Here is a 27,686-nt window from a genome sequence, read left to right as displayed (position 1 = left end):
TCATGTACCATATGATTCGTCCATTTAAAGTGTACAGTTGAGTGGGTTTAGTGTATTGATATGTACATATATGATAACAGTTTTAGAATATAGGCATCAAATCTGTTAGAATTTCACTACTTGGTTATCCCTTTTTTCTAATCTCCCTTTAACCCCCTAAGCAACCACTAATCCACTTGCTGTCTCTATAGATTTGCATAGTCATTTAAATGGATATACCTAAGTCCATGATGTCTTGTTTCTTTTCACTTTCATATATATTGCAGTACATATCAACCTCTCATTTCCTTTTGCTGTCAAATATTCCACTGAATACATAAGCCACATTTTAGTCATTCATCTTTCATTTGACAGACATTAAAGTTTGCTTCTCTTAGCTGTTAGGGTGAAGCTCTACCCAGGTTCAAGCCAGATATGTACTAGCACTGAGAGGGGGAAATGAAAAGGGAGTCCAATCCCTAACCTAAAAACTATCTGCAGTTGATACTTGATAGCCAATGGAAAATCAGTTTTCCCCAATCAAGTCTCAAGGAGTATATCAGCTACATCTTAGGGCAGACCCTTTGCTCAGGAGTAGTTGGTTAACATAAAACAAAGTGGTATTTTTCATAGACTTTTGTTTCATTTTGCTTCGTATTGGTAATTTTTGTCTTATTGGTCTTTCACTTATTTTTATTTTTAATTTTGTGGGGGTTTTTTTTGGTGTGGGTATATATCTTGTTTTGTTTGTTTTTAAAGAGAGAAAGAACTTAAAGTTGAATAGATAGGAAGGTAGGGAGGACCTGAGAGGAATTGGGAAGGGAAACTTGATCAAAATATATTGTATCTTTTTTTGTTTTGTTTTGTTTTTGTTTTTGAGAAAGGGTTTCTCTGTGGTTTTGGAGCCTGTCCCGGAACTAGCTCTTGTAGACCAGGCTGGTCTCGAACTCACAGAGATCCGCCTGCCTCTGCCTCCCAAGTACTGGGATTAAAGGTGTGTGCCACCACCGCCCGACTTTCTTTTTTTAAAATTTATTTTTATTTTATGTGCATTGGTGGTTTTACCATGGGTATTGGGTCCCCTGGAAGCTACAGATAGTTGTGAGCAGCCATGTGGGTGCTGGGAATTGAACCCTGTTCCTTTAGAAGAGCAGTCAGTGCTCTCAACTGCTGAACTATCTCTTCAGCCCAATCAAAATTTATTGTATGAAATTTTTTTCGAAGAAATAAAAAAAAGATTAGGTAGTGGTAGGACACACCTTTAATCCCAGCACTCAGAGGCAGAGGCAGGCAGATCTCAGTGAGTTAAAGGCCAGTCTGGTCCACAGAGTGAGTTCCAGGACAGCTAGTGCTACACACACAGAAACCTTGTCTCGGGACTGGAAAAAAAAAGATGCTGCTATGAACATTCATACATGAGGTCTTATGGGCATATTTTCATTTCCCTTGGGTATCTGTGAGTGGTATTTTATCTATGCTTGGAATTACTGGATCACACTGAAACTGCTGGAGCTTTTGACAAATGTTAGATTTTGTCAAGAAGTAAAAGGGGAGTGAAATAAGATAAGGGTTCTTTTTTTCATAGGTTTCTGTTACTGGGTTCATCTTTGTAAGATAAAGTGTGTTTGTTTTCTGTAGGTTATATTCCCAAATAACTTTGAAATAGGAAATGGAGGAAATGTACAGGGCCATCTCCCCATGATGCCAATGTCTCCAATAATACACCCAAGAGTGAAGGAAGTTCGGACTGATAGTGGGAGCCATCGAAGGGGTAGGTATAACGCTGATGAAATACTGGGGGAGAAAGACAAAGACTTTTTTTAAAGAAAAAAATTTTCAAACTCCATAATATAGTAAAACATCTGATTTCTTCATTAAGATTTTATAAGAAACTCAATGCTTTCACCTGTACCTCTATGTGGCCTGTTATATACTTTCTTCATATTAAAAGTATTTCTGGGCTGGGCCTTTGATCCTAGCATGTGGAGGCAGAGACAGACAGATGTCTCTGAGTTAAGGACAACTTAGTCTACATAGTGAGTTCCAGGATAGTCAGGGATATAGAAAAAGACCCTGTCTTAGAGGGAAAGAGGAAGGGAAGGAGATGGGAAGAAAGGAGAGAAGAAAGAAAAAGATTTTCTGGACTGTCAAGATTGTTCAATGGGTATTGAAACTAGCCACCAATCCTGAACACGTGTAATTCCCCAGGACCTGTAGCATGAATTCTAATTGGTCTTAATAATAAAAACTCAAAGAAAGATATTAGGGGATGAAAGCTGAAGGATCAGAGACGCAGGGCGGCCAGCCACTAGGGTTCTTTCTTCTACCATCCTCAGACGGTATGGGCGATCCTGTCCTTAGACTGCATCCTCAGACTGACTGCCTCAGACTGAATGTACTGAGCTCCCATCTTCTCCTGCCTTATATTCCTCTCTGCCCAGCCATATCACTCTTGTCTCCACCTCCCTAGTGCTGGGATTGAAGGCATGTGATCCCAAGGCTGGGATCACCTTTGTGTGAACTCTGTTTCTCTTTTAGACTGGATCGATTTTGTATAGCCCAGAGTGGCCTTGAACTAACAGAGATCTGTCTGCCTCTTGTCTCTCAAGTGCTAGGATTAAACGTGTGTGTCACCATTGCCTGGCCTTTATGGCTTACTAGTGTAGCTAGCTCTACACTCTGATCTTCAGGCAAGCTTTATTTGTTAGATCATAAACAAAATATCACAAGGACTCATGCTGGAGGGAGAGAACCAACTTCCTCAGGTTGTTCTCTAACCTCTACTTATACACCATGGCCTGCCATTCTCCTAACTAAATAGATTAAAATATAATTTAAAAAACTATTCTCTCCTACTGTACTACATCCCCTAAGAGACTTATCTATACCTTTAAAATTATGCCTTTTGTGCATTAGTGGTGGGAAGATTGTAGTGCAGTCTTGTTTTTCTTATGACATACTCAGATTTTTGAATATGTAATGAATTTGTTTTGTTTTGTTTTTGAGAGAGCTTCTCAGTGTATCCCAGCCTGGCTTCAGACTTATATTCCTCTTTTCTTAGCCTTCTGAGTGCTACAATTACAACTGTGTACTTTAAATTCTTGAATTCTTAAATTAGTTGAGAAAACCTTCACTGTTCTACTGCTACTTTACAAATACTTAAACAACTATGGTAGACTCACAATTTAATTATTACACAAATAAGTAGCTGACCCATCCACACATTTAAAAACATGACAGTTTGCCAGGGCAAAAATAAAGATGCTGTGTTATAAATGACACAGGAAAGCAGCAAGCATCATCTAAGTTTCTTTTTGTAAGTTTTTATTTTATTTTGGGGTGCTGGTGATCAAACTCTGAGCTTCAAGCCATGCTAAGCAAGTGCTTTGGTAAGATATGTCAGGGCTCTGCAGACTCTTGTGAGTCATAAGAGCTATAAGAATCTACTTGTTTACTGAGGACAAAAGAAGGCAGAGTTGCTTTTATAACGTCCAGTACCCATGAAAGATTTTTATTTAGCCACTCCTGTTTCCCCACCATCTCACTAATACACAGAGCCTCCACATCATTGCCGGAGAGTAATTTTTATTATCTATGTTTTATTTTTTTAAGTTTGTAAGGCCTTTACTTTATTTTTTTAAGATTTATTTATTTATTATCTATACAGTGTTCTGTCTGTATGCTTGCAGGCCAGAAGTTGGCACCAGATCTCATTACAGATGGCTGTGAGCCACCATGTGGTTGCTGGGAATTGAACTCAGGACCTCTGGAAGAGCAATCAGTGCTCTTAACCTCTGAGCCATCTCTCCAGCCCTTATTTATGTTTTAAAAGTAGATTGACTAATTATCTACTGAATATAAAATAGATAACTGAGATACCCTCAACATTATATATAGTAGGTACTGTATATAGTTCAGTGGCAGAATGCTTGCCTTATGTTAAAGCCAAAAAAAGAGCACATCTTATACTTGTGAATCGACTCAGGAAAGTGACAAAACAAATTGTGGACAGCAATATAGGATTGGATATATCTTAGAAATATGGGCTTGAGCTGGGTGTGGTGGTGCTGTATTCTAAATACTCAGGAGGCAGAGGAAGGTAGATCCCTGTGAGTTCAAGGTCAGTCTGGTCTGGTCTGCTAGTGAGTTCCAGGCCAGCCTGTGCTACATAGTGAGTTCCAGGCCAGCCATGGCTACATAGTGAAACTCTGTCTCAAACACTAAAGGCAAAGTAAAACCCAGACATATGTAAATTGTATTACAGGTTTTTTTTTAGAGGCTCACAACTAGTAGTTTTCCTTGAGTCAAAGGAGACTTTGGACTTTAACTTTTGAACAATGCGGGAAATATCGAGAGTATACTGACTCTTGGAAAACAAAATTCATTTTTTTTTATTATTGGACAGAGACTCTTGGAAAACAAAATCCATTTTTTTTATTATTGGACAGGAATAGTTATTAGTGACTCTCTTAGTTATGTTTCTATTGCTGTGATAAACCACCATCACCAAAAGCAACCTGGGGAAGAAAAGGTTTGTTTCAGTTTATAGTTCGATATTACTGTCATCACTGTGAAAACTCAGAGCAAGAATTCAAATAGGGTAGTACCCTAGAGGCAGGAGCTAATTTAGAGGCAATGGAGGAGTGCTGTCTAGCTCACTCTATTTTGTTATAGTATCCAGGACCTCCAGGCCCAATGGCCACAGTGAAGTAGGCCTTCACACAAGAAAATGTACTGTAGGCTTGCCCATGGGCCATTCTGGCAGGAGCATTTTCTCAGTGAGGGTCTGTCTTCCCAAATGACTCTAGCTTGTATCAACTGACACAAAGCTAGCCTGCATAGTGGCCAAAACAACTTAATTACCATTTTTTTGCCCACCTCTGCATATTACCCAACATCCATGTGACTATCCTGGGAAACTTTTTAAACGTTTTAACTGCTAGATTTCACTAACTATAAAGTTAAGAATGTTGTCAGAGAGCAAGGCACCGTGGTGTGCACCTTTAATCCCAGCACTCAGGAGGAAGAAGCAGACAGATCTCTGAGTTCAAGACTGGCCTGGTCTACAGAGAGAATTCCAGGCAGCCAGGCCTACACAGAGAAACTCTGTCTCAAAAAAACAGAGAGACTATGTCATCAGAAAGCACAGAGATCTACAGTGGAGATTGCCACACGTTGCTGTAACCAATCTGTTTCTACCGATGTATCTGAAAAAACTTTTGTCTCATGACTGTCTTTATTATGTTAATATGAAACTATAAAACTGCTACCATATTGAAATATGGAATTTGGGATAAATTAAATCTGTGTTCCTAGAGAATGGTCTCTCACATTTTGTTCTAGAATAAAATATTTCTTCTCTCTTAAAAAAGAACATGCAGTACTGAAACAATCTGGAGAACCTTAATCCCCACTAAGGGGAAGATGAAGGCAGCTCTGCAGACGAATAGCACTGGGAGAGGCCTCCTTCCTAACTGTGTGTGTGACAGAGGTTAGCATCGCGTGTCTTCGCCTTTTCTCTTGAGGCAGGTTGGCCATTAAGCCCCAGGGTCTGCCTGTCTCTGACCATTCCTATTCCCCCTTCACCCTTTGTTAGGGTTACAAATCTGTATGACCACTCCTGGCTCTTTTATGTGTGTGTTGGGGCACCAGATCCCCAGGTTCTTATGGTTGCGTGATGGGCACTTTATTGACATCGCACCAATCCATAATCCTCACTTTGGTTTTGACCAGAGAAGACCCTCAAATTAAGGCAAAGTCAGCAGTTGCATGAATCACTTTTGCTCATGTTTTCTGATCGGCCTATTAAAGATGCTCTGTATTTCTTCAGAAACCATAGCCCTGCCGTAAACTGCTAGGAGTGTGGGGAATGACAAAACTATGACCTCAAACTGAGCTTTGTTTGTGCTTACCTTTTTCTTCAGTGCTATTTAGTAGATAATATTGGGAGATAGAAGCTAATTCTTAAATTAGTGGTCATGTCATTCTACCTCTCTGCTTCTCCTTTATTCTTAATATGTTGCTCTATTGGTATGGACATAGCTTCAGGAACCCAGAAAGATGAGTTGCCATAACCCTCTAATGACTTAAGTCTCTCTCTGCCTCTAGACTTGATTGTCTATGAAGATGGAAACCATGTTATTTACTTCTAGATCTCAACTGCTTAGCATAGGAATAAGTAAACCTGATTTTAAACTCTTTTCTTCTCCTCTTTGTTAGATATGCAACCGCTGTCTCCGATTTCTGTCCATGAACGCTACAGCTCTCCGGCTGCAGGGAGTGCTAAGAGGAGACTTTTTGGAGATGACCCACCAAAGGAGATGTTTGTGGATAAGATTATGGCAGAAGGAACAAAACTGAAAATTGCTCCTTCAAGTGTGACTGCTGAAAGCTTATCGATTTCCCCTGGCCAAGCTCTGCTGACAATGGCCACAACCACAGTAACAGGGACAGTAGGACAGAAGGTTACAGTTCCTTTGCACGGTAACATCTTCATCTCTACTTTATACTTTTGAGTTAGGTAAAAATTTAAGAAATATATTAGGGCCGGGCGGTGGTAGCACATGCCTTTAATCCCAGCCCCCAGGAGGCAGAGGCAGATGGATCTCTGTGAGTTTGAGGCCAGCCTGGTCTACAAGAGCTAGTTCCAGGACAGGTTCCAAAGGTACAGAGAAACCCTGTCTCAAACCAAAAAAAGAAAAAAGAAAAGAAATGTATTAAATTGTATCACATGATCTAACACTTTTTTATAGATTTATTTTTATTTTATGTGCATAAGAGTTTTGCCTGCATGCTTGTCTATGCACCATGTGCATGCCTGATGCCCACAGAGGCCAGAAGAGGATATCAGATGCTCCTGGAACCTGAGTACAGGTGGTTGTGAGCCACCATGTGAGTGCTGAGAACTGTATGTTGGGTCCTCTGCGGGAGCAGCAAGAGCTCTTATTGAGCCATCTCTTCAGCCCCAGTATTTTATTCTTAAACCAAAATTCTTTTGTTTTCCTTTAACTGACCCTGTATTTTAGGGCAGTTTAAAATTCACTGCAGAATTGAGAGGAAGGAGAGATTGCTCATGCATTTCCTGTCATCATCCCTGCTCTCTCCTACAGCCTCTGAAAGCACCAACATCACATCAGGCCTGCATGGTTCTCAGAATCAGTGAGCCCTCATTGGTGCTTCACCACCCAAAGCCCAGAACTTACATAATATTCACCCTTGGTAATTTACATTCTGTGCATTTTGATAATGTGTAATGACATGTGTCTGCCTTCATAGTAGCACACACAATAGTCTTACTGCCTAAAAGTATTCAGTCCTCCACCTCTTGTTTTGTTTTGAATCTATATACCATTTTTCAAATTTTCACATTTTATAAATTTATAACCCTTTTTGTTAGAATTTACTTTATTATCTGAGCTTTATAAATTAATGTACATGGGGAGATTTTTATTTTTAATTAAAGGCACCTTAAGTACACAGAAGAGTAAAATTTAAATTTTTTAAAAATATTTATTTATTATGTATACAATATTCTGTCTGTGTGTATGCCTGAAGGCCAGATGAGGGCATCAGATCTCATTACAGATGGTTGTGAGCCACCATGTGGTTGCTGGGAATTGAACTCAGGACCTTTGGAAGAGCAGGCAATGCTTAACCACTGAGCCATCTCTCCAGACCCCTAAAATTTAATTTTTAAAATATTAAAGTAGGACCAACAAGATGGCTCATCAACTGAAGGATCTATCCTACAAGCCTGACAACCGAAGTTCAGTCCCCAGAACCCACTTGGTAGGAGGAGAGAGTGACTGCTACATCATGGCACATGTTCACACTCCTCCCCACAACAAAATAAATAGTTGATGGTTTTAAAAGTTTTTATTGTTATATTGGAACATCACAGGCACATATAAACTAAAGGACAAGGATTTTTTGGTTGTCTGTCTGTTTTTGAGACAGGTCCTCTGTACTCACCTTGTAGCCTGGGCTAGCCTCAAGTTCCTAGCAATCCTCCTGCCTTAGACTTGCAAGTATAGAGATTAGAGGCATAAGACATCAACCCTCCTACTCAAATTTGTTTCTTTAAGTAAAATTAAGCATAAAAGTAGCAAAATGAGGGAGCTGGAGAGATGGCTCAGAGGTTAAGAGCATTGCCTGCTCTTCCAAAGGTCCTGAGTTCAATTCCCAGCAACCACATGGTGGCTCACAACCATCTGTAACAGGGTCTGGTGCCCTCTTCTGGCCTGCAGTCATACACACAGACAGAATATTGTATACATAATAAATAAATAAATATTTAAAAAAAAAAAAAAGTAGCAAAATGAAACATGATCTTGTTTCAGAAAGAGAAAAACCAAACTTTGTTTCCAACATGTAGTTACTATGTTACAGCTGCCTTCTTTTCTAACATATCCCTGTGCCTTTTTATACATAGACATACATATGTATATATAAAGTGACAGCTTACTTCTGGGAACATTCAGCTTGTATCTCAAACTGAGAACGCTTGCTTGTGCATTCAGGTGTTGCCAATGATGCTGGAGAGATCACACTGGTTCCAATTTCCATGAATACAACTCAGGAGTCCAAAGCTGAGAGCCCTGTATCACTAACTGCCCAGTCATTAATTGGTGCTTCTCCAAAACAGACCCATCTGACTAAAGTCCAAGACGCTCATCTGACTGGAATAAGTAAACCAAAGAGAACTGGATCCTTAGCACTATTTTATAGGAAGGTATGTGTTCATATAGCCTCTGAGAAGAGTTAACTTTACTTAAGAAAAATTGAATACAGAGCAGTGTTGGCCTCTCTTTTAATTCCTTTTATACACACACACACACACACACACACACAGAGAGAGAGAGAGAGAGAGAGAGAGAGAGAGAGAGAGAGAGAGAGAGAGAGAGAGAGAGAGAGAGATACATACATACGCATAGCCTAGAATTTGTTGCTTTAATTTTTAGGTATAGAGTTTGGTGTTAGATACACTCACATTATACAACCTTTGCCACCGTCCATCTCTAGAACTTTTCTTCTTCCCTGTCTGAAACTCTTTACTCATCAAAGAGGAAACCACCATTTCTTCCTGCTCTTGGGCACTCATCATTCTGTTTTTTGTCTCTGAATCTGACTACCTGTTTGAAAGGTGTCCTATTTAGTGAAGTCACACAATGATTTGTCTTTGTTGATTGGCTTTTTCTGAGTGCACCTTCAGCACTCATCTGTGTGATAGCATATGTGGGAATTTCTGTTTTTAAACTGAATGAATTACAACAGTTCTGTGTATATATTGCCACAGTTTATCTACTCATCTGTTGGTGGATGTTTGGGTTGTTACTGCTTTTTGGAAGTATGAGTAGTGCTTCTATAAACATTGGCATTGAGTCTCTGCTTTCAGTTCAAGTCTATTCCTAGAAGTGGGATAGTAATTCAGTATTTAAAGTGTCAGGAGCCGTGGGTCAGAGGACAACCTTGGCCTGTGTGCCATTCACATTTTTATTTATTTATTTATTTGTTTGTTCGTTTATTTTTGAGAGCCTCTCACTGATTTGGAATTCCCAGGCTGGCTGGTAAGCAAGTCTTAGGGATTCCCACTGGCTCCACCTCCTAACACTGGAATTACAAATGCTTACCACCATACTTTGTTTTTTGATTTTTGTTTTAAGTTAGTCTGGGAACTGAACCCAAATTCTCATGCTAGTACTGCAAGCACTTTAGTGACTTGAACTATTGTATGACCTAGCCCTCAATATTTATTTGTTTAGACAACTGCCATTCTGTTTTCTGCAATGACTATACCACTTTACAGTCTTAGTACCAATGTACATGGTCTCTTTATGAACAGGTTTTTGGTGTTTCTTTTTTTTTTTTTTTTTTGGTGGTGAGAAATACATCAACTTTATTGAAAGTGCAATGAAACATGTTAAAGGCTTAAAAGAAAGGGGAAACTAAGACACCGCCCCTTAAGCCCTGGAACAGGAACAAGAAAAGGTCTCTTTTTAGATATTGTAGTGAAAGAACTTGGTTCATCTTCTTGCTGTTTTACTTTCTCAGTGGTGTCACTGGACTTAACTTCCAGTTTTCACGAAGATCTGCATGGTCAGTGATAGAAACATCAGTCCTCAAAGAAGAGAAGCAGTGGAACTCACCATTTTCTTTTTATAAATAAGACACATGATTGTTAAGTAATAATTCATCATCGTTTGGATGTTCATTTCCTTTTTGTAGACTGGGGTACTAAGTATTGAACCAGGGTATTGTATATTCATTTTTATTTTACATTTAAATTGTTTTTATGTATATAGGTGTTTTGCCTGTGTGTATATCTGTGTATTATACTTGCGCAGTGCCTCCAGAGGCCAGAAAAGGGATCAGATCCTTTGTTAATGGAGTTATAGCCCTGGTTGTTATTGGCTGCCATGTGTCTGCTGGGATTTGAACTCCAGTCCTTTGGAAGAGCAGTCAGTGCTCTTAACCACTGAGCCATCTCTGGCTTGGATTTTGGAATCTCTCTGCTTACTAATATTAAGTAACTTATTGTCATTCTATATATCTTTGCATAAATGTCTGTTCAGGTCCTTTGTCTATCTTTCATTGGATTTTTATGATTATTACAGAAGTCCTTTCTGGATATTTTTTTATCAGATTCGAGACTTTCAAGTATTTTTTTCCTCCACAGGGGTTGTTTTTCTTTGATTATATTCTTTGATGTATAAAAATTCTTAATTTTGACAAGTTTTTTTCTTTTGAATATGTATATGTGCATATGCATGTGCGGATATGCATGGAAGCCAGAGGTTAATGTTGGATGTCTTCCTCAATCACTCTCTACCTTATTTTAAAAATGTTTATTTAGGGGATGGAGAAATGGCTCAGTAGTTAAAGAGAACTGGCTGCTCTACCAGAAGACCCAGGTTCAATTCCCACCACCCAGGTACTGGCTCACAACAGTCTAACTATAATCCCAGGGTCTCTAAAACTCTTTTGTGGCCTCCTCAGGCACCAGGTACACTAAACCATGGAGCCATCTCTCTAACCCCAGGAGACCTGTTTTTGTTTTTTGTTTGTTTGTTTGTTTTGTTTTGTTTTTAGTAGTTTTGCTTCCTGAGTCATTTTCAGGCTCAGGAAAGTTCAGATCTTTACTACCTGGCATATTAAACCTTCTAACAATTTTACTTCAACCCAAAGAGAACACACAGGGGCTCTGAACACTTGAAAAAGTTTGAAGTCATAATAGTTAAGATGCAGGTAAACCATGTCTTTACTTTTTGTTACTTTACATGGTGGCATTTAGAGTAATAGGCATGATCTTTTTTGAGAATTTTGCTTTTGTCTATACTCTATTCAGCAGCGAACTAATGCTATAAAACAGGAAATTTAGATGATTTGGTAATTAACAGTCTGCCTGTTTTTTAACCTTGGCCTATAAGCCCATATTCATGGTAAGACATAAAAACTTGAGAAATGATTTGTTTTATAATTATGTGTTTTCTTCTATCTTAGGTCTATCATTTGGCAAGTGTGCGCTTACGTGATTTATGTTTAAAACTTGATGTTTCTAATGAGTTACGAAGGAAGATCTGGACATGTTTTGAATTCACTTTAGTTCACTGCCCTGATTTAATGAAAGATCGGCATTTGGATCAGCTCCTTCTGTGTGCCTTTTACATCATGGCGAAAGTATGTATAGGATAGGAAAAGGTCTTTGCCCTAGTTGTCTTAACTTGAAGCATCTATAAAAAGTTGTTGAACTTGATCCTTAGTTTTCCTTTTGTGCTACAAGCAATATTGCTTACCATAAATAATATCAAGCTACTACATTGTCTGGACTGTCTTGTAAGTTTAATAATAATCAGTTTTTCCACTTGATAAGACTACAGTTTGCTTTGGACCAGTGAGATGACGCAGTGGGTAAAGGTGCTTGCCTCATAAGCCTGATAGCCTTAATTTGATTTCTGGTACCCACAATGGAAGGGGAGAAAGGGAAAACGGACTTCTGAACATTGCTCTCTGATCTTTACACATGTGTCAGATGTGCTCCTGAGTTCACATACACATCATCATTATCACAAATGAAATTCTGAAATTTTAAAAAAGAATACACTGGTTTAAAGAAATTGGGAACTGTGACTAGCACATTTCCCGCTCTGCCTGTGACATCTCTGATATAAGACTTAAAAGGAAAGTGAGCATTACATTTAGATGGGTAAGGCCCAGAACTGAAAGTCATTTGGCTAAAATTACCCAGTAAGTGACAACACAGGTCCTCTTCATTCATGATTTGGTGTAGGATGCCTCTGTTCTATATTGCCTTTCTTTGATTTATATCATGTGGCTTTGCAAATAGTTTTTGCTTTTAGTTGCTATACCATGTTTTAGGTCACAAAATAACGTATCTTGCTTGTTTCTTAAGAGTTGGACATATATGAGAAATATTTATTTATAACTTTTATTTTGACAATATATTGGCCAAATTAGCAATTTTATCCAATGTATATAATTTTAAGACTGGATTTTTAAGCATTTGAGGCGAAGGGTATGTTTTCAAACTCTTGTGACCTTCCTGTCTAATACCTCTTTAAAATTGATATGTAGGGCTGGAGAGATGGCTCAGTGGTTAAGAGCACTGCCTGCTCTTCCAAAGGTCCTGAGTTCAATTCCCAGCAACCACATGGTGGCTCACAACCATCTGTAATGAGGTCTAGTGCCCTCTTCTGGCCTGCAGACATACCCACAGACAGAATATTGTATACATAATATAAATATTTAAAAAATAAAATAAAATTGATATATAGGAGCTGGAAAAATGGCTCAGTGGGTATGAGTACTGCTTGCTCTTCAGAATAACTTGGATTCAATTTTTAGCACCCACATGGCTATTTACAAACCTCCTGTAACTCTAGTTCTAGGGGATTTCATGTCTTCTTCTGGCTTCCTTGGTCCCCAGATGTGCATTTGGAACATAGACATTCACGTAGACAAAACACTCATACATATAAAATTTAAAAAATCTCTGTACAGAGTGTTGATAAATCCTTTAACTAAAATTATTTGTGTTTTTCCAGAAATCTGTCAGAATTGAGGCTTTTCCGCTTCTAAGTCATCAATATAGAAAATGGGTTCAGTGCTAATGGACAGTGAGTGAATTAGGGAAGGATTAACTGAGGCTGATGTTGTGATAACAGATAACAGAATGGATTCCTCTTTGGGTCACTGATCTGTTTCCTTTCCTTAGACCTCCTGTGACTTCTGAGTATTAGAACCCCTTGCAAACTGTCTTAAAACCTTCAAATCTAATTCCACAATAACTACGCAGTTCTCTCATTTCTGTCCGATAGTAAGCGGTTAATTTCCTTTTAAAAAAGTACTTAAAAGTAATAAAGCCAGAAACTGCAGGGGGTTTAGCAGGTCTGTGTTGTCTTCTGCTGTTTTTTGTAAAAATTCATTTTCAATATAGTTCTATCATACTAGTTCTAGTGCTTTTTGATTAATGAAACTGTTAACTGTGTCCCCACAGGCCACAAACCCTGAACTTTAAAGATAGCAAAAATCATAAATTTATGTGGTTTTTAGTCATGGATTGGACTGGGGTTAATGGCTTTCTGCAAGACTGCTCTCAATAACAAGCTATAATTGAAGTTTTTGTTCAGAGCCATTTTTTCTTTTAATAGCAATTGATATTTGTAATTTTTTCCCCTAGGTAACAAAAGAAGAAAGAACTTTTCAAGAAATAATGAAAAGTTATAGGAATCAGCCCCAAGCTAATAGTCACGTGAGTTACAGTATTTTTACTACTGTCCAAAAATAGATTTTTGTGCCATTTCCTTGCTGACAAGTCATAAGAAGTAGTTGCGTGATAGTTTTACTATAGTTTGGATATTCTGGTTAGTGGATGCCAGTAATTGCAAGAAATACTTTTGTTAAAGGACCGTGTAAATAGAAGCCAGGAAATCTGACTCTGATTCATCCATATCATGCGTATATTCTCACAAATCCTGGGGTAATTGCTGTTCATTTTAGGAGGAGACATTTTTCACTATAAACCTAGCAAAAGATTGGTATATATCTTTTATTATATATAATGATAATATTTCATTATTTGTTTGTTGGGTTTTATTTTGTTTTGGTTTTTGAGACAGTGTCATTATGTAGCTCTAGCTGGCCAGGAACTAACTATATGGACCAGGTTGGACTCAAATTCACCAAGATCCACCTGCCTTTGCTTCCTAAGTGCTGGGATTAAAGGTGTGCATCACCACACTTGACTAGTAATAATCTGTTTTCCTTCCTTCCTTGTTTGTTTGTTTTGTTATTTCAAGACAGGGTTTTTCTGTGTAGCCTTGGCTGTCCTGAAACTTGCTCCAGGCTTCCCTTGAACTCATAGAGATCAGCCTACCTCTGTCTCCCAAGTGCTGGGATTAAAGGCATGCACCACCACTGCCCGGCCAATTTTAACTCCTAATGATAACAACCCATCTGAGAATTATTTAACTGACTTTATTTTGCTATTGTTTAGATTTTAAATTGTATCTCTTTGTGACTGAATGGTCCTTCCCCCTCTGGCTTGTAGGTGTATAGGAGTGTTCTCTTGAAAAGTATTCCAAGAGAAGTTGTGGCATACAGTGGTGATTGTGAAATGACAGACGGTGGTAAGCTATCCAACTTAATATGTTATACCTAATAAATCTTGGACTGCAATATAGTAGATATCATATGTGGACTCATAATGTAGGAGAAGTGAGCAATGCTCTCTCACTGTTTTTAAAGATTTGTTTATTTGTATGTGTGTCAGAGAGAGAGAGAGAGAGACTGACTGACTGACTGACTGACTGACTGATTGTAGGTGCCTGTGGAGGCCAGAAGAGGGTGTTGGGATTCCCTAAAATGGTGTTACAGGCATTTGTAATCTGTCCAATATGGATGCTGGGAACCAAACTGTCTTCTGCAAGAGCAGTACATGCTTTTAACTGGTCTATCTCTCCAACCCCCACATCCCGCTTATTTTCTCATATTTCTGGAGATTAAACCCAAAGTCTTAAGCATGTTAGGCAAGCACTCTACCATTGCACTGCACTCTCAGATCTAAAGACAATTTTTAAATTGCACAACACTGTATCACTATAGTGTTGGGTTGGTTAGTGTTGATTGTCAACTCGACAAGATCTGGAATCACCTAGTAAGCCCCCAGGCATGATTATGAGGGATTGTCATAAGGAGATTCATTGAAGTGGCAAAGAAAAGCAGCAGCACTGTTTCCTGAGGTGGGGTCCTAAACTGCATGAGAAGCTAGCTGAGTGTGTGCACCCATCAATCTCTGTATCTGATTGTGGGTGCAGCATGACCTGCTGCCTGAACTTCCTGTCGTGATGGCCTTATACCCTTGACCATGTGGAAAAACAGAGCCATTCTCCTGAAGTGCTTTCAGAATATTGTCTCACAGCAGCAGGAAGGGTTAACAAAAACAGTGTACTAGGATTTAAACTTTGATGATCTCAGTCAACAGTCCTGTTGTGCTAAGTTTTTGTGGCAGCAGCATACCTGAGAGAAACCATTTTTAAAAAGGAAAGGAAAAAAGACAAGATGGGTTCAGAGCTATTGTTCCATGGTCAACTGACTTCATTATTTCTGGGTTGTCAGGAGGCAAACATCAATGTGGGTAAGAGCAGACAGGAAATGGGAGGGACCTTGGGACTGACTATAACTAAAGGCCCACCTCCCAGGACTTTCCTCCTTTAACTAGGCCATATCTCCTCCCAAAATAGTGCCACCTGCTGGGAGTCAAGGTTTTAACTGTGAGCCTATGGGATACATTTCAGGTGTAAACCATTTAATAATCTTTCAGAATTTGACTATTCAAGATTTGTAGGCCACATTTACTTCTTTTTACTTAAGCATATTATTCCTGAGGTAGTGCAAAATACATAAAATATAAATCAGGAGGAGCAGCAAAAGCCCCTGGATTCCTTACCTATTTTGTGGACTTTGTTTGCTTTTGTTTTTTTGAGACAAGAGTGCTAGCCCAGGCTGATCTCACACTTCTTGTGGATCAGAGGATGACCTTGCAATTCTGATTCTTCCATCTCCTGAGCACTGGGATTATTGTGGCACCATGCAGTTTATGGGACGCTGAGAATTGAATCCAGGACTTGGAATATGCTAGACAAACACTCCACCAACTGAGCTACAGCTGTACCCCAGAAATTACTTTTGAAAAAGCATACCCAGGGACTAGAGAGATGATGACTTAGTGGTCAAGAGTGCAAACTGGGCAGGCAGTGGTGGTGCATGCCTTCATTCTCGGCACTCGGGAGGCAGAGGCAGATGGACCTTTGTGAGTTCAAGGCCAGCCTGGTCTACAAGAGCTAGTTGAGGAGAGGCTCCAAAGCTACACAGAGAAACCTTGTCTCAGAAAACCAAAAAAGGAAAAAAAGGGTGGTGCAAACTGATCTTGCAGAGCACCCACATGGCTGCTTATGTCCAGCAGCTGCCTCGCTGGCCCTGCCTTCTTTGTCTTTAAGCAGCAGGCATTACAGTCTGTCTTCTCTATCTAAAGACTAATGGCAGTCTGTACAGATGCACCAGATGCAGTCGTTGAGAAGTCCCTTAAACTGGACGTAGATTTCCCTAACGTGCTCCAAACAATCCCCATGAGACATAGTACTCCCCTTATGGTCTTTCCTCAAATGTTGTATGTCATCCTGGGATGTACAACTGTGTGTCTACTCATAACTGTGGGATGGTTTTCCTTCTTCTTTTCCACTTGCACATTGTTTGATAGATATACAAAATTCTAGGGTCTTACAAATTGTTTTATAGATATACAAAATTCAAGCAAGCAAATATGGTGACAATTTCTTGTCAAAATTAATGACAAAAATTTTGTTACTCAGGTCTTGTCTTCCAGTTTAATTTTTGAATGGTATTTTGTTTTGTTATAAATCCTATAAAACAGCACAAAAATAAGACTTATTTAACAGAAAAATGTTTTGCCTTAAAATATATGAAGCGACTATTTCAAGACAATGGAATAGGTAATCCTTATCTCTGGCCCATATGCCTTTTTCTTTTTATTTTTATTTATTTATTTATTTTTTGGTTTTTCAAGACAGGGTTTCTCTGTGGCTTTGGAGCCTATCCTGGAACTAGCTCTTTTAGACCAGGCTGGTCTCAAACTCACAGAGATCCGCCTGCCTCTGCCTCCCGAGTGCTGGGATTAAAGGCATGCGCCACCACCGCCCGCATATGCCTTTTTCTTAACCTGTGAATTTATGCCTTGCCTTTTTAGAGTCATTCCACCTTCTTCAGATCACCAGTATAAGCATCTACAGGCCTTCTTGTACTCTGAAGTTCAGGATTTCTTTTTTTACTGCCACACATTTGAAGAGTAGTTTAAGACCTAATCAGATCTGGTTCCCCTTTAATAAAGGCCAGCAGAGACACTGAGCTCAAAAACTACTCTTGTGAAATGTGTTTTATGAACTTCTATTAGAGAAAAGAATGCACATTCAGACCACACAATTGCATTTTTCTACGTTCTAATTGGATTTTTTATTAACAAAGTCTCATAGTATATCCCAGGCTAGCTTGGACTCTTGATTCTCTGACTTCAGCATTCCAATTGCTGGGATTACAGGCATGTGCCACTACACTCCCAGTTTGATTTGTAAAGTGTGCAGATAGATTTTTCTAAAACTATTAATTGCTTTTTACAAGGATTTGTATTTCTTTTTAATTTTGTTATAAGGAATGTAATCCAAGTCACTAATATAATATTATAACATACCTATCACAATGATAAATTCTTCTTAACAGACATAGAAGATGCCACAAAGACACCCAACTGTTCCAGTGAACCAGTGAAAGAGGAAAGAGGTGATCTTATCAAATTCTACAACACAATATATGTAGGAAGAGTGAAGTCATTTGCATTGAAGTATGACTTGTCCAATCAAGACCATATAGTAAGTTTTTAAAAATTATTTATTTATTTTATTTGCATTGGCATTTTGGCTGCATGTATGTCTGTAATGACAAAAATTTTGTTACTCAGGTCTTGTCTTCCGGTTTAATTTTTGAATGGTATTTTGTTTTTGGAGTTACAGACAGTAGTGAGTTGCCATGTGGATGCTGGGACTTGAACCCAGGTCCTTGGGAAGAGCAATCAGTGTTCTTAACCACTGAGCAATCTCTCCAACCCCTGAATATAAATATTTTTGGTCTCTTCTTCAACCATGGCAGATAGTTTTGCCGGGTAGAGTAATTTATGTCATGGACTTTTTAGAACTTTTGACTGCATTTCTCCAGGCTCATCTGGCTTTCAAAGTTTCTGTTGAGAAGTTAGCTATTATTCTGATGTTTTTCTTTTATCTATTACTTGTATTTTTTTTTCTCTTTCAGCTTTCTGGTGTATATATGTAATTAATCTTATCAATAAAAACCAGTAGTCAGATATCAGAATAAAAATCTGAAAGATCAGAGAAGCAGAGGAGCAGCTGCCAGTTGCTTCCTACTTCTGCTGTTCCTCTGTCCAAAAAGGCCTTGATCCCCTCTCCGCCCCACCTTATCACCTCCTGTCTCCTCTCTATAGTCCTCAAGACCTCTGTAGTTAAATAGTGACTTGCTCTGCCCTCTGACTCCAAGCAAGCTTTATTTGTCAGACAAATATCAAATATCACAATAAAATAAAAAATATAAAACAAAATATCACAAAACATTTTCCCTTTTTTGTCTAAATAAAAAGTGAAGGTTTTAACTAACATTGAAAAACTATATACAATAACTATATACAATTATATACATGGAATAATTACATTAATAATGTCTAGTCCATAGCATTTGACAAATTCAGAGAAAATACTCATTATCTATCCTATCTTGGGGAGTCCAATGTATTGTACCAAATTTACTTTTTATCCTAACTTGCATTACCATCCCAAAACTATCCTTTTATGTCTCTCAACCTTATATATTTTACACCTCTTTTGTGAGTTTCTTTTCTGAGTCTAGTAACAAGGAAAATTATAACTATGTAGCGAAGTACATAGTGATTAATAAAAACTCAGAGACAGATATTGGGGTTCAACTTGAAGACCAGAAAAGCAAAGCAGTCAACTGCTGGCTCTTAACCTGAAAATGGTGATCCTGCCTCCAGGAACCTCAGAATGAGACAGACTGAAAACTCTCTCTTCCCATCTTAAAATCTTCTCTAGTTCTGGGATTAAGGGCATGCACCACTACTGCCTGGTTTCTATGGCAAGCTAGTGTGGCTTCTGGGATTAAAGATGTGTATCATTGTGACTACTGGGATTAAAGGTATGTGTCATTGCTGCCTGGTCTGTAAGGTTGGCCAATGTGGCTGTTTTACTTTTCTGATCCTAAGGCAAGCTTTAACTAAAAAAAAATACAAATGAGACACCACTACACTTGCCCTTTTAATCTAAAATAAAAAAGAAGGCTATAACTAATATGAGAAAAACTATATACAATAAGTACAGTAACTATACATAGGCAATAAATACATCAACAATGTCTAGGCCATTTGCATTTGACAATTTCAGAGATAATAGTCCATAGCTAAATCTTGTACCTAATTTACTTTCTATCATAACTTACTTTCTGTATCAGGTAAATAGGGAGAACTATAATTATCTAGGCTTCAGCTCCCTCAGAGACCCAAGAAGGAAATAATATTAACTGAGTAAGCAGAATGTGCAGGCAAGTGACTTCCAAAAAGTGTGAGTAATGACAGAAACAGCTGACTGCCTGGACTATCACCCAAGGTTCCTCTGTAGCATTGGGGCATCCACCTTCGGTTTACAGACCTAGAATATCCGACAGATTTTTCTGTGAAGCAGGATTTTTGAAGGACTTTCTTATCTTGTCTTGGCAAAGTTCAGCAGTTATTTTCTTTTGTGTCCTGCTTTGTCCAGTTTGGACAGTTTACTGTCGTCAGTCAAGGCAAGAGGAGTATTTGCCCAATGGTTAACTTTTGCTACAAACAAAGTCAACTCCATATAGAGTTTCGTTGATGCCCATCATTTTCCCTGAAGTAGATTAGTGCTGCTAGGAGTAGACATGTCTCATTTTCATTAAAAAAAAAAAAAAGAAAGAAAAGAACCTATGTTATTAAAACATTTTTAATGCCATATTCTGTAGACCTCTGAAGTGTTTGAAGACCACCTGTCTAAAATGTATCTCTGTTTGAGCTAGAAAACATATCTAACTTGACTATATGTTTGGTTACTAGTTACTAACCTGCATTTCTTTATTATCCTAAATAATTTGTAATAATAACTTTCAAGGACTAGAAATTTGCATTACATTGATAAATGAGCTGTATAGGTACATTGAACAAGAGTAGGAACATGTACAGTATGATTCAATAATCTACCCTTTTCTCCTATTTCTCTATCCCCTTTTTTTTCTTTCTTTCTTTCTTTCTTTTTTTTTTTTTTGAGACAGGGTTTCTCTGTGTAACTTTGGAACCTATCCTGGAACTCGCTCTGTAGACCAGGTGGGCCTCGAGCTCAAAGAGATTCCCCCTGCCTTTGCTTCCTGAGTGCTGGGATTAAAGGCTTGCACCACCACCTCCCGTTTCCCCTTTTTCTTTTCAGAACAAGATCCCTGAATCTAATCTCCTTTGTTCAGCTTTTTTCCTGACCATGACCAATAGCAATTTATAATCAAACTCTCTAAATAATGACAAATGCCCATAACCCATTGAATAACCAAAACCCACCCACCCTACCTTTTGGGAATGTGGGCCTCATATCCTTTAAGTTACTTTCTGCTGTTTCAGGGAAACAGCATCTTTAGTGGACCCTGCCACAAAAATTGGGATAATTGGCAAGTCCTAGGAAAGCTAACTATATCATTGTTGTCCAGTCTCTATAATGGGAAAGTTCAGGGCTTATCTCAAGTTCTGGCTAGAGTAGTCTGTGAGGCTGGAAATTGTCCTGAGCAGTTTATAGTCTAAAGCCTATCTTTGGGTGGCTTGTCAGTTTAGTGGCATTACCAAAGTTCTGGTGGAATCATCATTTTGGGGCCCTGTCCTCCTTTTGGAGACTTTAGAAGTCACTGTTAGGTATGGTCATGGTTCACTGTAGAAAGCTTAAAACATTTGAAATGTTTTAATAGTAGATCTCAAAAAGATTAAAGGACCATAATGTGTTATGTACATTCCGAGTGCAGAAACTTAATTCCTAGTTACCTGATGTTCAAACTCAAAATGATGTACAGGAAGCTAGATGAAACCTTTTTTCTAGAATTAGTACTCTACATAACTATTAATACCATGACAAAAAGTTAAAGTGTGTGTGTGTGTGTGTGTGTGTGTGTGTGTGTGTGTGTATGTGTGTGTTGGGTTGTTTTGTTTTGGTTTTTGGTTTTTTGTTTGTTTGTTTGTTTTTCAAAACAGAGTTTCTCTGTGTAACAGTCCTGACTGTCCTGGAACTCACTTTGTAGACTAGACTGGCCTTGACCTCACTGAGATCCACCTGTTCTGCCTCCCAAGTGCTGGAATTAAAAGCATGCACCACCACCACCTGGCAAATTTTATAAATTTTGAGATAATATTTATGTCTTAATAAAAGTTTTAAAGAGTCAAAATAAAACCAAAGAATTATGTGATTAGTGGCAATAGAATAGTTCTTTAATTTTGTTTTTCTTCTGTCCCATATCAGGTAGCTCTTCTTACATGAGACAGAGATTATAAATTTTACTCTAAGAAGCATGCTTGGGTTTAGAGAAGGAGAGAGCCACACTCCAACTCCAAAGCCAGTTTTAATTTTTAATTGAACTGAGACTACAAAAAGACCATTTGTATTTTATGCTTATAGAGAACAGCAGAAACATTTGGGATGACTTATAAAATTTTATCCTGTTAGAAATGTTTTTTGTGTTTTTGGGTTTTTTTGTTTTTGTTTTTGTTTTTTCGAGACAGGGTTTCTCTGTAGCTTTAGGAGCCTGTCCTGGAGCTAGCTTTTGTAGACCAGGCTGGCCTTGAACTCACGGAGATCTGCCAGCCTCTGCCTCCCGAGTGCTGGGATTATGGGTGTGTGCCACCACCGCTCGGCTTTTAGAAATGTGATATACCAATAGGCTAATTTACTCTTTTTCTCTGGATGATTCATAGTTTTATTCAGATGTCTTGTTTGTTCAGTGGTCTTCAGATTCCTTGGCTGGATGCCTTCATTCTCTTGGAAGGACAAAAACAAAGCCCTGCCCCAACCCTAACTTTGAGGAGTTTCCCTTTTGGCAAGTTTTATCTCATCAAATGAAAATCATTTGTTAGTCTTACAAGTTAGTTTAGATTGATTAGTCACACTGGTTTATGAACTATCACCTCTTCTAATCAAGAGGTCTCTCTTGTTCAAATCTAATCTTTATGATATTTGCTTTATGGTTTCTCTTGAAATTTTTGTTTTATCTTCTAAAACTGTTCTCTCAGCCAGAGCAGTATGGTTTTCCAGGCATGAGGTCCTTTAATTGCTCTGGGGAGGAGTTTCCTCCACAGTGACAGGGAATGATTGGACCAAATTTGACATGGGGGCCTGTGAGAGGCCCCTCAAGGTATTGCCAATGGCAAAGGGTTACCTTGTCTGTTCCTTGTTAATCTGCATTCATTGGTCCAATGTCAGGCTTTGCTTCACCCTTCTCCATACCCCAGAAGTCAAGGGCCTTCTGTTTGGATTAGAAGCATTGTTTCTGGGAATGCCCTGTCTACAATCCCTTTTTAGGTGTGCCACAGTTAAAACACTTGACATTTTGATTTTTCTTTAAGCCTCTGTAAATCACCTCTTCCTATCCAAGCATCATTTTGGTGATGAGATTCAATATTAATTAACTGTATCTTGGATTCATTCCTCTGTAGGTGATGATCTTGCCTTCAAAGGCCTAATTACTCTTTTGCATTGTGAATTAGCATTTTCAAAAGCCAAAGGCTCAATTACTATTTGTCTAGCTTCTGAATTTGATAACATTCTTTTTACAGCTGAAGTCTCTCTCTGTAACAAGTCAGCAAAGGTTTCTTTGGGGCCCTGTGTAATATAACACAACAGCTTTCATTTCTTTTTTTTCTTGTGTATTTAGTGTGTTGATTATGATATGCCTTGGGGAGTTTCTTTTCTGGTCTTGTCTGGTTGAGGTTCTGTGTGCTTCTTGTATCTGTATGGGTGTGTCTTTTCTTAGTTTGGGGAAGTTTTCTCTCATCTTGTTGAAGATCTGGTCTGTGCCATTGACCTACATTCTCTTCCTTCATTTGTGTCTCTAGTCAAAGATTTGGTGTTTTCATGGTTTACCATAGTTCCTGTATAATCCTTTTGTTGTGGGGTATAATACATCAGAGAAAACTGCTTAGACATGGGTTTAAGCCAATAGAAAAGCTTTATCAGCCAGCTGGCTACTACAGTGGGTGATTGGGATCCCAAGCCTTTTTCTCAGGGTGAGCTTTTAACCACAAATACCATATCCTGGATTGACATATGTCAGTTAATAGGAACAATTAGCCAAAAGAGGAACTACAGAAACCCAAAAGCAAGGTTAGTGCATTTAGAGACTTTTCCAGAACTATGGGCTTGGTGGGTTAGGTCTTGTTTTAGTTTTGACAGGTGGTGCTATCTGTGTGCTGAGTTTTACAGCCTGAATGGTATTTCCATCATGGAGTCAGTTGTGCTAAGGTCTGGGGGCCTACCAACATCTGGGACTCTATTAACACCTTTATATATTTTTAAAAAACATTTTAGTATTCTTTGCTTACATGATCTAATTCCTCTATTTTGTCTTTGAGGCCTGATAGTCTAGCGTCTACTTGATCTGTTCTACTTGTCAGACTTTCCTTTGAATTTTCTAATTGGAATATTGAGTTTTTCAATTCCATTTTCATTTCAGCCTGAGCTTTCTTCAGTGTTTCTCTTTATTGAACCCAGTTTTCAAATCCTGGACTGCATTTGTCATTTCATTCAACCTGTTTGTGATTTCTTGGGCATTACTTAGAAATGTCTTGTCTTTATGTTCATCTTTATCAGTCAATAAAACTTGGTTGTGGTTTGTTTTTGTTTCTGTGGTGGTAAAAGGGTTGGGTTTTTTTTTTTAATGATACTTGGAATTAAACGAGCCTCAAGTCCTGTTCTTACCTTCATAGTATGAACACAGGAGTCTACATATTCCTGGTTTACCATTCCTAGTAATTTGTCCCAATTGTTCGTTGTTTGTTTTTTGTTTTGTTTTGTTTTGGAAAGGCAGAGCCCAGGCTAGCTTAGAACTGATATACTCCTGCCTCAGCTCCTGAGTACTGGCATTACAAACATACCAGTGTGCCCTGCTTACCCGGATTCTTTAAATCTAGTTACAGGATTTCTTGGATGATCCAAGAAGGTAAGTTTTAGCTTGCCTCTTAATAGTTGATAGAAACAGTGAGTAATAACTTTTTTTTTTTGCTTTTTTCAGTTATAAATTAGTTCTTAAAATGTAGTTATCTTTTAACAAAGAATTACTGTTATAAGAACAAAAATTTTTTTTATTCTTTTGTCTTAAAAATATGATTTCTGGGTTATTTTAGATGGATGCTCCACCCCTCTCTCCTTTCCCACATATTAAGCAGCAGCCAGGTTCCCCACGCCGCATTTCCCAGCAGCATTCCATTTATGTTTCACCACACAAAAATGGATCCGGCCTCACCCCCAGGAGCGCTCTGCTGTACAAGTTCAATGGCAGCCCTTCTAAGGTAAGGTGCACACACTCTTCGCTGTAGAGCAGCTCACGTACATACTAGTTCAGTGTTGGATTTCAAGTTAGAATTTTCAAGTAACTGTGCAAAGTTGGATTTCAAGTAACTTTACCTCTTAAAACTGACTTCAGTTTACCAATTCAGCATTCATTAATCTTTTTGTTCCAAAGTTACCACTAATAAAATATAAGCTAGGGGGCTGGAGAGATGGCTCAGTGGTTAAGAGCACTGGCTGCTCTTCCAGAGGTTCTGAGTTCAATTCCCAGCAACCACATGGTGGCTCACAACCATCAGTAATGAGATCTGGCGCCCTCTTCTGGTGTGCAGACATACACGGAGGCAGAATGTTGTATACATAAGAAATAAGTAAATCTTTAAAAAAAAAATAAAATATAAGCTACTAACTGTGGCATGCTTTGTATGACCAGAAACACTACTATAAAAGTAGGCATGCTGGTACATGCCTGTAATTCCAACACTCAGCTCTTGAGTTGTTTGAACAGTCTGGGAAGTGGGGCTAAAGAGGGATACTTGGACCTGTTTTAAGGGGAGGACATTTTTTGAAAAGATTGTTAACAACATGGACAGACACAATATTGTGTGGGAGAGCCGAGGAGAGTTCAGACCTGTCAGGCAGGAAGGAGATGGGCTTCTTACAGGACTCTAGAGAATCGGGTTCCCTGCTTCTCTAGCACAGGGCAGGAGAGTGGGTGAGGAGCAGGATACATGACAACCAATACCCCTTTGATGTATCCTCCAAGCCTGCACATTCAACATCTCAATTTAAAAAACCTCAGGCACCTTTAAGTCTGTTCTTCACAAAGAACAAACACTACCAATAGGGTGCCTGTTGGTATGTGTAGGAGGGGAGGGGCTGCTACACTTATTGTGGCCTGAGCAGCAGTCTGATCTGCATTCTACTAATACAAGGCAGGAAGATTTTGATTTAGGTCCAGCCTGGACTATGCAGTAAGATACTATCTTCCCAAAATAAGCAGTTTGTCTAGTTCCGCAGACGTTTCTCACTGGTTAGGAGCTTGCCAAGCATAACTGGTCCCTGGGTTTTATCCTAGTACCACAAAGAGAGAAGAAAAGGAAAAGAGAGCATGGCATTCAGTTGATACAGGCTTTTTGTCTGTTGGCTGGTATTTCAAGATAGGTTTCTCTGTCTAACAGCCTTGGCTTTCTTGGAATTTTCTTTGTAGGCCACACTGGCCTCGAACTCACAGAGAACACCTGCCTCTGCTTTCTGAGTGCTGGGATTAAAGGTGTGCACCACCACTGCCTGGCTAGTTGATATAGCTTAATCCATTGCTACCCATATGACGTTACAGGGACTATTAAGATGTCTGGTTTTGTGTTGTTTTTCGAAACAAAGTGCTGTGTACAGCACTGACTGTTCTTGAACTCACTCTGTTCAAGAGATCCGCCTGCCTCTGCCTCCCAAATGCTGGGATTAAAGGCGTCCACCGCCACCTTTTTTTTTTAAAAAGATTTTTTAAAATTAATTTTTACTTTATTATGTTATGTGAGTGTTTTGGCGGTGTGTATGTATGTCTATGCACTACTTGTGTGCATGTTGCCCTTGGAGGCTAGAAGATGGCATCAGATCCCTTGGAACTGGAGTTTTGGACAGTTATGAGCTTCCATGTAGGTGCTGGGAATTAAACCCTGGTTCCTTTGGAAGAGCAACTAGTGCTGTTAACCACTGAGCCATCTCTCTGACCCCTGTTTGTTTGGTGTGTTTTGTTTTGCTTTGCTTTTAAAAGTCTAATAAATTGTCCAAACTGCCCTCATTCTGAGGTTATAAAACATGCTTATATGAGAATGTTAATTTAAAGTATGACTTTGAATATTAAGATTGGTGGCAGTCAGGTCAGTGAAAAGTTACAAAACAAGGGCCTCCTCTTATGTCTGCTTTTATGAAGATACTAACTCCATCTTCACCCTGTACTCTGATGGAGGCATCTCAGAGATAAGCTTTTTCAGTATTTCTGAGACCACACGGAAGCTTCGAAAGTTTCCAAAAGCCGTTACATATTATTTGGACAAATTCTGAGTGTTGGTGCAATAACAGCTCCTTAACTCCTTGATTTCCTGTTTGGTTCCACACTTACTGAGGTCTTACTGTACTTGTCAAAAAAAATTGACCAAGGTGAAACTTTTATTTCCTCCTCCAAAGTTTATTTCCCATTAACAGTGTTTAGATCTGGAATCCAAGGCAGTGATTCCAAAGCCATAGTCAAAATCACTCGGGGAGCTTGCTGAACATCAGTACTGCCCTCCAAGTTTGTGGAATTACAAGAGCTAGCAGGCAGGTCCAGACAACTGGGATGCAGTTTCTGGAACCACTTCTTGTGTGCCTATAACATCAGAATCACCTGGGATGACTCACAGACCCCACACCAGTCTTTACATTATCAGGATCCCTAGACAAGCAGTAAGCACATCTAAGTTTAAAAGCATTACTGTGTTAATCCAGGCATAGCAGTGCAGCAGTCAGAGGCAGGCGGACTTCTAGTAGTTCAAGGCCAACTTGGGCTATATAATGAGACCCTGTCTCAGAGGGAAAAAAAAACACCAATAAATTGACTCTGAAGGTTAATGCCCTCCCACCAAGCCTGATGACCTGAGTTATATCCCTGGGACCTATATGATAGAAGAGATGACTCCTGTAAATTGTCCTTTGATGCCCACGTATGTGCCCTGACATGTGTATCTGTCCCTCCAACAGAGACATACTCCAAAATTTTTTAAAATATATAATGTATCTTATATACATATATGAATATAACCACCATATAATATATAGTATATAGCATATAGTATATAATATAGTTTATCATATGTGCTTTATGTTATACTATATATACGTTTTGTGTGCGTGTGTGTGTGTGTGTGTGTGTATACACTCTTTCAGAGGACCTAGGTTCAATTCCCAGCACCTCATGGTGGCTCACAACCATTTCTAATGCTAGTCTTAGAG

The 27,686-nt window shown here is 38.8% G+C and overlaps 1 protein-coding gene across 1 annotated transcript in view; it reads left to right on the top strand.

Moving 5' to 3' along the window:
• The window catches only part of Rbl1 (RB transcriptional corepressor like 1), a 63,552-nt gene that overhangs the window by 33,297 nt on the left and 2,569 nt on the right, over positions 1–27,686 (top strand). The window contains exons 14-21 of the mRNA XM_075962815.1: positions 1,618–1,750; positions 6,199–6,462; positions 8,499–8,710; positions 11,479–11,655; positions 13,676–13,747; positions 14,546–14,624; positions 17,788–17,936; positions 24,533–24,697. Coding sequence (XP_075818930.1) covers positions 1,618–1,750; positions 6,199–6,462; positions 8,499–8,710; positions 11,479–11,655; positions 13,676–13,747; positions 14,546–14,624; positions 17,788–17,936; positions 24,533–24,697 — 1,251 coding nt within the window. The remainder of the gene's footprint in view (positions 1–1,617; positions 1,751–6,198; positions 6,463–8,498; positions 8,711–11,478; positions 11,656–13,675; positions 13,748–14,545; positions 14,625–17,787; positions 17,937–24,532; positions 24,698–27,686) is intronic.

Source organism: Microtus pennsylvanicus, chromosome 2 (genome assembly GCF_037038515.1).
Source record: "Microtus pennsylvanicus isolate mMicPen1 chromosome 2, mMicPen1.hap1, whole genome shotgun sequence".
NCBI classification, from domain to species: Eukaryota; Metazoa; Chordata; class Mammalia; order Rodentia; family Cricetidae; genus Microtus; species Microtus pennsylvanicus.
This window is presented reverse-complemented; position numbering and strand designations above follow the sequence as displayed.